Source organism: Martes martes (assembly GCF_963455335.1).
Source record: "Martes martes genome assembly, chromosome: 14".
In the NCBI taxonomy this organism is placed as follows: domain Eukaryota; kingdom Metazoa; phylum Chordata; class Mammalia; order Carnivora; family Mustelidae; genus Martes; species Martes martes.
In genome coordinates, this window is record NC_137902.1 from 28,758,022 (window position 1) to 28,770,428 (window position 12,407).

The following is a 12,407-nucleotide window of genomic DNA, read 5'->3' on the forward strand; positions in this document are numbered from 1 at the left end:
TTGGCTGTAGGCAGACCGGGGAGCCATGCGCATCCCGGGCCCTTTTGCTCCTACCGGTGGATAAGCCCTTTGACCAGGTCACTCTGTATTCCTTCTGGCTACTGTTTCCCCGTATTGAGGCCAGAGGATGCTTCTGTGTGGCTGCCCAGCTAGTAGCAGAGGTCCATACTTGCGTCCATTAAGTCTCCATCTGTACTCTAATGCTTTAGCAGGAATCACAGTCGCCACCGCAGGACCCCCTCTGCAAGTTAACCACTCTTGCTTTTGCTTGTTCTGCGCAAAGGGAAGGGCCCAGAGCGGAAGAAATGCCTGACGCTGTCAGGAAAAACAGGCTCGCGGCGGGTGCGCACTCCTTTACTCCCGCGCGTCCAGGGCTGGCTCTGGGGCTTTCGAGTCGGGATTGAAGCTAGAACCGCCCTCCCCAGAGCCTCGCTGGGAGGGAAGTAAAAAAAAAAAAAAAAAAAAGATGTCCCGCCCCTACCCAAAACATTACAACCACACAGTTTCGATCCCTCTCTCTGCTTCCTGACCCTAGAGGGTTAAATCAGGAGGGTACAACGCCACCCCTTCCTCCTACTTCCCGCCTCTCCCCCCTACCCCCTCACCTTTAAAAAGTTAAAAAAATGTCTGCAGTCGAAATCTCTTAAAGGGGCGGTGCTGGTGAACGAGTACTCTTGGCACGAGTTGCTGAGAAGGCTGGCTAGGGGCGTGAGTTCGCTCCACCAGCACCAAAACACTGAAAAAAAAAGAGAGAGAGAGAGAGAGAGAGAGAGAGAGAAAGGGGGGGGGGAAGGAAAAAAAGGAGTGTGGGGGGGGAGGCAGACAGACACACACTTTAGATAAGGACAATTAGTCACCAGCGAGACCCTGTAGGAAGAGAGGTTTAAATCAGAGGGATTTAATGGGGGTGCTCTGTGCCTTCCCTGAAGCCATGCCCTCCAGCAACTCCCGCCCCCCTGCGTGCCTAGCCCCGGTGGCTCTCTTCTTGGCTCTGTTGGTCCATCTCTCCCTTTCCTCCCAAGTTGGAGACAGGAGACCCTTGCCTGTAGACAGAGCTCCAGGTTTGAAGGAAAAGACTCTGATTCTACTTGATGTGAGCACCAAGAACCCAGTCAGGACAGTCAATGAGAACTTCCTCTCTCTGCAGCTGGATCCGTCCATCATTCATGATGGCTGGCTCGATTTCTTAAGGTAAGGCAGGGGCTTCCATGGATCATTTTTTTTTTTTAAGTAACACCCCCCATCCCTTCCTATCCCCCATTCCAAAGGGGGAAGAAGAAGAAGAAAATAAGCCAAGCGATCTCACAAAGAGAAGAAAAGAGGTTTTTCCTCCTCCTGGAATATTTGCTGTGAGACTTTAACTGGTGATTGAGAAAAGCAGTGTTTTCTATTAAGATGCACATGTTTGCAATGCAGAAGGCATTTCAGAAACTTATCAGTTATGACTGAAAAAATGTTGTGCTTACATATATCCACAATTAGCCTCCCCGTCTCCTTCTGAAAAAGAAACAAGAGGTTCAGGGCAGTTACAAAAGCGAAGAAAAGGTCTTAAGCAACAAAGACCCAAGAGGAATTGGTGTGTGTGTGTGTGTGTGTGTGTGAGAGAGAGAGAGAGAGAGAGAGAGTATGTGTGTGTGCGTGTGTGCGTGTGTGTGCCTATGTGTATATGTGAGAGTCAATCGGGGATCTCACGAAAGTGGAATTTTCCACGGAAAGATCGATTTGTCAGTTCTCTCCCACTCCAAGACAGAAAACGAATTTAAGCAGAGACTTGAGCGGTGGGCAAGTTGGATTGGATTTTTGGAGTTTTCTTTTATATCCTCCGCTGTCCTTTCCAGACTTCAGGACTTTGTAAGACGTTTTTAATAGACTGAATGGCCCCCCAGTCCCTCCTCCTTAAATCTCCTGCGGTAACTGCATAGTTTTTCTTTAAAGAAAAAAAATTCTCGCTCCAGTCATAGGGTATAAAAGGAGAACGGGAAGGGTCCTAGAAATACTACGGGGATGTTTCGGAGGTCTGAACTCGGCACCAGCGGATTACCAAACCGGTGGTTTGTCATCATGGACTCCCCCCTTACTCAACGGCTTGGGATCTAATTGTGCTCACTTTCTACCTGAGTTGTTACTGTTTAGCAGTTAGGCAACTAAGACCCCTACCCATCAGGGACAGAGTTGTAGTGTAAAAATAATAATAAATAAATAAATAAATAAATCGTCTGCAATGTCGAATCCAGTGTTGAGTTATTAAAAATTCTATCCAAATTGGAGCCTCAGCTGTGGGCTCTTCCGAAGAGCCCTGAGCGCTCTCTCAGTCCCACTTTTCCATCCGGAGGCCGCGTCTGCTGCGCGTCTTCCGTGAGTATCTTTCACTCCTTGCGAAATCCATTTTGCTGCTGGCGTGCTCCCGCCCCCAGCGCTGCGGGTCTGCCCGGGGCCTCAGCCGGATCAGCGGACGCGGCAGGTAGCAGGAGGCGCCACGTGGAGCGCTCCTTCCACGTAGAGCGAGCGTTGCGGGAGGACTGAGCGTTTGGTGGTGTTGCTGCCTCCGCAGAGGCCGTTTCGGTTCCTGGCGGTGCCTCCGCGGGAAGGCGGGAAGAGCTACGCGCGGCCGGGCTTCCTCCTCGGAAGTTCTGTCGTGCAGCCGAGCGCGTCTCTGAGCTCGTCCACTGGTTGCGGGTGACGGGGGTTTTCCGAAATACACGCCCCACTTGCATAGCACTACTCCAGCTACGCGGACTCCTTCGGGCTTCTTTTTCCTTCCTTCCTTTTTAAACCGTCTCGTTAAATGCATGCTGCAGAAAAGATTCTGGAAAGCGGCTTTTCGGAGAAGAGCCGTGGCGGGGCGCATTTGCATTGGTTGTACAGGCTTCCGGATGGACGGTTGTTGGAAATGCCTTATCTGCCGGCTGGTACTGGCACGGATGTCTCCTCTGTCTGCCGTGGGGCCACGCGATGCCATGACTGCGCCCATCCGAGAACGCCGTCCTGGAGTCCTCGGGCAAACGACATTCCCGGCCACTTCTTGGGGCGGCTACCACTTTTGTCAGCAACTCTCTGAAACTGGAGTCCTTGGCTTTTTTATTTCACATCACCCTCCTTTATAATCCTATGTGTTTTCTACATTTGGATTGGGATTTTCAGAGCCTGAACCAGCAAAGTGTTAAAAATAACTAACAGATCCAGAATTCAACAGTTGATCATCTTAGTACTAAGAGCATCTGCACTGCTCCTCCTTTACCCCTCCCTGAAGTAGTTTTGGCTTTTAAAACAGCTTATTTATTGAAATCCTGAACCTAAATAAATGTAAATGCTGCTCTGGTGCTCCTCGAGTCTCCTTCAAGGAGTGGGTTCCACGTTTCGGCAAACTTTACTTTTCCCAGAGCTTGTTTCCAAAGGGTCCCACGTAGGAAGGAAAAAGATGAAGTGTAACTCAGAGTAGAGAGGATGTTACCTTTCTTGAGATCACGCTGAATTACTTAAGGGACCAAAGAGACACTGCTTTTACCGTGCCAGGCAGGGATGGGCAAGAGTTCTCAGAAAAGCAAGGATTTACCCCGGGAATCTCTTGTCCAGGATTTGGGAGATGGATGCGGTTGTTACAAGATAGTGTTGAAGGAAAATCAACTTTAGCATTAAGAAAAAAAAAAAAAAAACCTTCCATCTCAGGTACCTGGTCTGAGAGAAAGGAGGCAGGTTTCACCTTATCCACAGTAGTTGCGGTGTCTCTGGGGCGGAGGAAACAGATCTCGGCTTTCAGCCTAGAAGTTTGGCAAAAGTCGGAGCCCGGCAGTCCGCGCGCTGCGCGTCTCCGCCAGGAGCGCTTTCCGGGCAGTGGCAGAAGCTGGGCAACTGCGCCTTAGCCCCGTGTTCTCAGCAGAAGTGCTCCCCCCCACCCCGCCCCGCTACCCGCCACATGCACTGTGTTAACAACAGACTAACCGTTTGGAAAGAAGTACCTTTGGCGAGCCGCGTAGGGTTGTCTGAGGGAGGGGGCTGCGGCCGGCTGGGCGCAGGAGGCAAAGCCCGGGGAGCCAGGCGCACGCGAGATGCCGGGGCCCACGCGGGTGGCGGGCTGGAGGGGTGGGACACAGCCCGTAGCCTCCGCCAGGTCGCTCGCGGAGAGTGGGAAGAGGGCCTCGGTCGGTATCCCGCGCCCTCTCGCCTTCCCCCAGGATCCTTTCCTCTCTTTCTCTACCTCTGCAGCTCCAAGCGTCTGGTGACCCTGGCTCGGGGACTTTCGCCCGCCTTTCTGCGCTTTGGAGGCAAAAGGACGGACTTCCTGCAGTTCCAGAACCTGAGGAACCCGGCGAAAAGCCGCGGGGGCCCCGGTCCGGATTACTATCTCAAAAACTATGAGGATGGTGAGAAACTTGCTTCCAGTCTAGCGGGGTGAGGGAAGTTTGAGGAATAGGAGCGAGCACTTGATGTGTGGGGTGGGGTGGGGGTGTTAGCAGAATTGGAGGAGAGCCTGGAGGAAGCTCCTCTGAAAAGCTAGTAGCTTTGGGCTAGGGGATGGGGGAGTTTGGGACTCCTGGCATGAATGCGGGGGAGGGTGGTTGGTGGTCACCAGGTTGCGGGCCTTTCGCTGGGCGTCTGAGCTCGGAGGCCGAGAATTGGTAGCCAGAACAATTGGCAGGCCAGTTCTGTGGGGTAGAAGATGTAGAGTGTTTCTTGAGAAAATTCAGACAAGTTCTTAGGCTACTAATGGGTCAGGGTCACGTTTCATTCTTAAAATTCTAGAAAAAAGTGCCTTTCTGTTTTTCTTTAATTTTTGCTTTCCTGAGTTGAGGATAGGGGTGATACAGCTTCTTCTGAAACCCACTCTGAAGTTTTCTGGATAATCCTTTTATATTGGACCTCCTTGTTGGGAAAGGTTTGAATATCTCCACAGTGGGTTCTCCTTCAGACTGCCTAATCTTAGAGTCGATTTTTTTTTTCCTGTTTTAAAATGGGTTTATAAATGCCAGCCTTCTTTCTTGCCAGGATCAAATGAGTTAAGTGTTGGAAGGGCTTTGAAAACTCCAAATCATATTCAAGTTCGAGAAGCCAATCTTTTTAGGTTCGAATAGTCTCGTTTTTACTAGGAAAAAATGAAAATGGTATTTAAAAGTTTTGTTTAGAGGGTATAGTGTTAATATATATGAATTTTCTTTGTGGGTAGGGGACATATTTCTTTCAAATAGTCAAGATGGGAATTGGTGGGTCCCCAGCTACTGAGGCTGTGTAGGTTGTATAAAAGAGGCATTGGTGTCCATTCTTGGAGTGTTATCTCTGCCCTGCTGTCCCTTTTCATAAGTGAGCCTCAGAGCTTACAGAGCTCAAAGACAGGTTCTTAGAGCTCCCTGGATTTTGTTATATCTTGTCCTTGTAAATCAGCAAAATGAGGAAATGCCTTTGTATGTATGTATATTCTGGGATTTCACTGAATGGGATTCTGGAGAGATGCTGGGATCTATCCCAAGGGTGACTGGGGAAAAAATTTTTTTTTTAAGTGCTAGAGTGGAGAAAGAGAGCAAGGCTGAGTCTTCTTGAATTTAAAGTGTGTAGGACTTACAACATTTGCTGGAAGTGTATAGGAATATAAGGCTGGGTCTTTTCAGAGGTAAATGTCATTGCCATAAAAATGTGGGTTGCAATAGATTTTGCTGTCACTCAGCATAAAATGCAGAAAGGTAAAAGATAATCCCGAACAGCAGTTCTGATGGTAATTTGACCTAGGGCCTTATAGCTCCCAGGATCACTGTCAGCTCTGTGATCAGACATGCAAAGGGAGAATATTAATGGTTTTCCTAATGAAACAGCTCTTCTTCGAATCCATGTCAACTACTACTTCTTTGGCTTGTGAAAAAAAATGTTTAAGAGCCCCAAGAACCACTGGGGGAGAAGGGGGGAAAGGACCATTATAAATGACAGGAATTGGCCTTTTTCTCCCAAACTTGCACCTAGGATTATATTACCAATTCACTGAGAACATGCGATCCACTTAAAATGAAAGATACAATTTGTTTCCCTTTATGAAGGGAGAAAGTGGGCATCATGGGGAGAAAGGAAATTGGTAGAAGGCTGTGCCCCATAAAATTTCATGGAATTTAAAAAAAAAATCAGAAATGGAAAAGATCTAAGAGGTCATCTTCGATCTTTCCACTACTTCAGGGGCCAGTACAGGATCATTCCATATGGAATCCTTTTCTTGTTTTGTCCAACTTGGTATTAAATATCTCTAGGAATGTACTTTTTACCACACTTGTGGGACAGAGTTCTGTCCCATAGTTTTTTGCCAGCATGTTCTTATCTTGAATTTTCCTTTTATAAATATTCTCCAAATATTTATGATTATTTCTTTTTTTTGCATTTTTTAAACATCTATCTTCAAAATAATTTCTGTCTTTGGTGTAAGTGACAGCTTAAAAAAAAAGGTTTTTTCATAGCTGTTTTTTATCTAGACTACCTGAATTTAATTCTTTTAAAACTTTCTTTAAAGTCTGTACTTCCAGACACTAATCTGCTTTATTGCTTTTAGCTGAACTCCTTTTGATTTATGTCTCCCTGGTAATAAGATGCTCTGAACTATATCAGTATTTGAGGCCTTAGCAGAGTTAAAGAGAGTAGGAATGCCCTGTTTTTGCCCTTTGATGCTCACATATCCTTAAATCACCCATATTGTCTTTGTTCTTGATGTTGCATTACAGAATTTAAGGCAAAAATATTTTTGGTATAGTCTTAGCAATTTTGCACACATTATACTTCAGTTGTCACTTTTCATCCAGTGATAATTATCATCATCATGAACATCTTAAACATAATTAGGTCTTCTTAGTAAATGGCCCTGTAATAGGCACTTGAGCGCAAGCACCTTATTAAAAACAAGATGTATTGACTTAAACATAATACAGAGTAATAACATACATTTTGAGTAATAAGATACACTTATTGGCACATTATGAAATTGAATGCTATAGTGAAGGGAATATGGAATTTGGACTTAGAAAGCCTGTATTGTAGGCCTCGCTCTATCATTTAGGATTATGTGGCCCTGGGCTTGCTGCTTCTCTATAGCATATGGATGATGATAATACCTGCTGTGCATCGCTTCTGTGAGGCTTTTAGGAAGTAATGTGTGTAAAATATTTTGTCAGTTACAAAGCACTATGTAAAGGCTAAGGATCTTACATTTATTAAGAGCAATTTCAGAAAATTTGTAACATCTTATATTTTGAAGTGGGATTAAGTGAATAAGATTCAGTGAGAAAGGTTTATACAGAAGAAAGGAGATAGAATTAGGGAATTGTTTGAGAGGTTTAAGGGAATGTCGGGAGAATTGTCTTTAAGGAGTGCAGATGGAGAACATAGGGTGGCTTACTTTTTTTGTGGTAATGAGAGAAGAGACATATCTTTAGTTTTCTTATATGCTAACAATGAAATAAACCAATAGTTCTGGCTTAGGTAAAAAAAAATATGGTTAATTCATATTGCTACTTTGATGTGATATGTTATTGTTTCCCCCTGAATGAATAGCGCAATTAACAAGGCATGTGGCTTCTATTTTCCACATACTTTTTAAGCTTTAGTGCAAACTGCATTTTCTCTTAACTTTCTAAAACCACACTTTCTGTATCACTTTAGGAGAGTCTCTGGTTACTCTTTTAATACAGTTATCTATTCTACTCTATGCATTTCTATTCATATTCTACTCTAGGCAGGCATCTTGAATTTCATACAAACATGGTGATGGTGGAAGAAATAAAAATAGAATTGTTTTTCATACCTTGGAATCTTACCGTTTGCCTTACCTTTTGTACACCATTTATTATGCACATCAAAAGCCAACTTGATATTTCTAGAATATCATATTCATTATATCACTCTTTTGCCCAGAAATTTTGATTATTTTTGGATTGCTTACAGAAAATGTTCAAGCTCCTCAACTTGGCATTCAAAGCCTTTCACATTTTAGTGTTGGCTTACAATTTTGTATCCTGTGTTTTCATATACTTTTTATTACAGTCCTACTTGATTTTCACTCTTTGTAAAGCACCTTCATTATCTCAACCCCTTACCTTTGTTCAGCCACATATCTCTGCTTTGAAGGCCTTTCTTCTGGCTCTGTTCAAGTCTCACCCACTACCTAATTCCTGAAGGCCCATTGCAGTGCCCCTTATTTTCTCAAGGCCTTTCTTTCCTGAGCATATGATTGCATTGTGATCTGTTCTTTCTCTGGATTGTTGTAGCTTTTACTCTTTAGGTTGTCTCCGACTGCCTTAGTTTGCTCTTTGACTTTTAACACGTATGTGAAAAGTTTTCCTTTCCGTTAAATATTTTACTTTTTAGAAAGCACATTTTCCATAGGAAGGGACCATATCTAATTAGTGTTTATTCCAAAATGTCTAGCATTATATAGAGCTTCAGCAAATATTTTTGGATATTTATTGGCTTAACACTGTTAAAGCCCTGGGAAAATGGAGGTGATTAATGAAGAAATGAGTAAATTTGTATGTGAAGATTCTATTCATTTTTCACCTTCAATGCATAGTCTTAAAGTTCATTCTTAATGCTCATTTTAATGATACTTTTCATTATTTTAACCATGTACTCTTTATCTTATGTAATCTAAGTCATTTTGGTTTCATGCTATGCATTTAAATTTATCACCTGGTTTAAAGCCTTGCACTGGACCTATTATTAATTATATATTGTATCTCTTTCTTCTCTGCCTTTATTTTTGCTTTACCTTGTTAGCCTTACTTAGTTTCTATGCCTAGTTTTCTAATTCTTGATTTAATAGTGCTTTTTCACAAACTTCAGAAGTTTTCTTAATCTCTCTTGTCTTGAAGATTTTCTCTTCAGAGAGCTTCTGAAATACTAAAGGATGAATGCAAGTATACTTATAAACTCTAAGGCACTCCACAACTATTATTACTGTTCACCTTTCTTCAGGAAGTTTTCCAATTGTAGTAGAGGTGAGGTAGTTAATTGTTTTTTCCTTTCTATTTCCATACCATTAGTCAAGACATAAGACATAAGAACAACACAACTACCAAAAAACATATTTGCCTTGAACTTACCCACATTTTGTTATCTCATTTTATTTAAAATAAAAGGTTTTAAAAAGGTTCTTGAAATTTTGGGGCGCCTGGGTGGCTCAGTGTGTTAAAGGCTCTGCCTTCCGCTCAGGTCATGATCCCAGGGTCTTGGGATCGAGCCCCGCATTGGGGCTCTCTGCTCAGCAGAGAGTCTGCTTCCCCCCCAACCTGCCCGCCTCTCTGCCTACTTGTGGTCTCTGTCTGTCAAATAAATTAAAAAAAAAATCTTTAATAAAAAAAATAGGTTCTTGAAATTTAGTTTCATTTGTAAGTATTTATTGATTACCTACTCTGTTTAGTTTCATGCTAGACAAAGAATGGCAGAATATCAAATAAATAAATGGTAGTGCTCCAAATCACCATTAGAACACAGTAATAATTGCTATAGGCAAGATCTAATCAGTGTTAAAATAAATAGGTGAGGAGTGCCTGGCTGGCTCAGTTGGTTGGGCATCCAATTCTTGGTTTCAGCTCATGTTGTGAACTTGGGGTCCTGGGATCAAGGGGTCATAGGGCTTGGTGCTCACGGGGGAGTCTGCTTGAGGATTCTCTCTCTCTCCCCCTGCTCACATTCTCTCTCTCTCTCTGAAATAAATAAATCTTAAAAAAAAAAAATAGCTGAGACCTTAATGTAAAACGGATATTTGCATAGCCTCAAAGCATCTCTCTCATAATATTAATGAATTGTTGTGGTGGTTTCGGCTTTTGTCCACAAATTCTTTGATACTTCTTTTCCTAGGAGGTAGAACTTGACTTTTGTTCTTTTAAGTGTAGGCTGCATTTAATGATTTGTTTCTAAAGAAGAGAATCTGTACAGGGGAAAACACTAACCTTATAGTGGAGAAACTGACAGACTGCCATTACAGCAAAGTGATCAAGCTTAACATGAGCAGATAAATCATGTGGATAATCATGTATTCCCTGATGTGATGTGATGAGAAGGCACATCACCTTTTTGATATTCTTTGGAAGAATCCCTGACTCTCTGTAATTATGAGAAAACACTAGCCAAACCAAACTGAAAGACGTTCTACAGAATAACTGACCTGTGCCCTTCAAAAGACACTGTCCCTGCTGTCAATGAACTAATAGCTTAATTAGTGAGATAACATTTATACTGATAAAACTTAAGAGTAACTCAGAGACAATATAGCAGGAAGTGCTAAGCGAGACAGTTTGCCAGGTTTAACAGGAGAAGTAGAGATGGATATGGGCTAGATTTAGGTAGGAGTTAGATTGGGCCTTGTGAAAGAGGTAGACTTTGGAAAGGTAGTGACAAGAAGAGAGGACATTTAACTTAAGGGAAAGAGCATGAGGGCAAAGCCTAAATATGTGTTTAGGTAGTAAGAAAACCGTCCTGGTTACACAGAAGGCACATGTTAAGAATTATCTTAGCTCATGTTGGCAGAGCTATGTTATATTTTTTAGAGGCCTATTTGTACATTTGTACATTTTTTTGTTAATTCAGAAATGTTTATAATTTAAAAACATAAAAAATAAAGTGCATGTTAGAAATAACATGGCAATGGGTGAGGGAGAGAGAATCCCAAGCAGATTCCTCGTGCTCGATCTCATGACCCTGAGATCATGACCTGAGCAAAAATAAAAAATCGGACACTCAACTGACTGAACCATCCAGGCATCCCATTAGAAATGATTCTAAGAATCATTTCTTAGAATCATCAAAGTTCTAAGAAAAGGTCATAGTGCTAAAATTATGTCTAAATTGAGTTGTAAGAAGTTCTAATATGTTTTTGTTAGTTCCAAAATATGTAATTGAAGAAGGAAGTACATGTCTGAAGGAAAAGGTTGTTTGGGAAAATCTAAATTACATTATGAGAATCTTGAATTTTAGCCATAGTAAATTGGTATTGTTCTGTAGGAAATTAGAGGCTGTTGTAAGTTCTCTTATTCTATTGGAGAAGGGAAGGACATGTTTTCAATGTAGGCAGTGCCCCTTGCCCTCTCCCATTCTTCTTTTCAAAATTACTGCACACATTCACATATTCTAGCTAAAGTACTTGGTGAGGTTTGAGTTATGAAGCATGATTGAAAGATAATTTAAAATTTAATAATTAAATTGGTTCTTACATTATAGAGTATATAAAAGAAAGAAAAGATTTTAGAACTTGTTTGATAAGTTTTATGTTACCCTGCATACAGAATAAAAAGTCAGTATTTTATAATGTATATTCACTCTTGAATTTACTCATTGGGCAGGTATCTAGTTCCTGTTTGACACTGAGGCTGAGAATATGAATGAAGTCGAGGTATTAATGTCAAATTTCATACTACTGACTTCTTATCACTTCAGCAGCAACAGCCAAAAGCAGTTTCTGGAGATTTTCAGGCCGAGGATGAACTTTCAACTTCATCATTTGGTGTTTCACGATTTGTCTGCCTGCAACTTTAGAAGGATTTGATTTAATTTAATATTTTATTAAAGTGTGTCAGAAATCACCTAAAGTTTTATGTATGTCTTATTCTGCCTTTTGAAAACAAAAGGATGCATTTTCTGTAATGTTTAAAACTTGGTATCCAAGACTTGATGTTAGCTGCAGCTCACTGTACCTTGTGAATTTGAATAGGGTATCTCAAAAAGATATAGTTGTTCTGTCATTTAGTCATTGTGGCCATCTATAGAGTGCTGAAAGTGGTAGAGATCAGGAAACTATGGGGTCTGTTATGAGTAGAGGTGGCTTAATTAATTTCAGTGAATCAGAAAATCCAGCAAATAAGCCTTATAATGACGACCACATTTGTATAAATTTATCACCTGGTCACTGGGGCCACAGACAGTTGTGTATTCCTATACAACACAATTGTTCTACTATCGCCAATACCAAATATCATTATTTCCCTTGCCAAATGAGTTTAAATTCTCTCACTTGTTCTACCAAGCCCTCCTGGTGGGATGGGTACCTCATAGAAGAAAAGAAACTTCTTTTGCAATTCCCTGGGCCTTATCAGGCCACCAGTCACATGGTCTGGGCTCCTAGAGTCAGGAGCCTCTTCTGAGAATCCTTCATCAAAATGGATTAGATGGGGGCGCCTGGGTGGCTCAGTGGGTTAAAGCCTCTGCCTTCAGCTCAGGTCATGATCACGGGGTCCTGGGATCGAACCCCGCATCGGGCTCTCTGCTCAGCAGAGAAGCTCTGCTTCCTCCTCTCTCTCTCTCTGCCTGCCTCTCTGCCTACTTGTGATCTCTGTCTGTCAAATAAATAAATAAAATCTTTAGAAAAATGGATTAGATGTTAAGAATCTTAGCTTCAGTGCTTCTTAGTGCCTTGATCAAGCTTTCAGTTGTCTCAGTCTGAGACAGTTGGA

At 42.3% G+C, this 12,407-nt stretch overlaps 1 protein-coding gene across 3 annotated transcripts in view; it reads left to right on the plus strand.

The window, feature by feature from the left end:
* Positions 1-901: 901 nt before the first annotated feature.
* HPSE2 (heparanase 2 (inactive)) overlaps positions 902-12,407 on the plus strand; it is a gene marked incomplete at both ends in the record, with an annotated part of 697,942 nt that continues 686,436 nt past the window's right edge. For all 3 annotated transcript variants that reach the window (XM_080823263.1, XM_080823264.1, XM_080823265.1), the window contains 2 exons: positions 902-1,191; positions 4,204-4,361. In XM_080823263.1, the coding sequence (XP_080679389.1) occupies positions 902-1,191; positions 4,204-4,361 (448 nt within the window). The remainder of the gene's footprint in view (positions 1,192-4,203; positions 4,362-12,407) is intronic.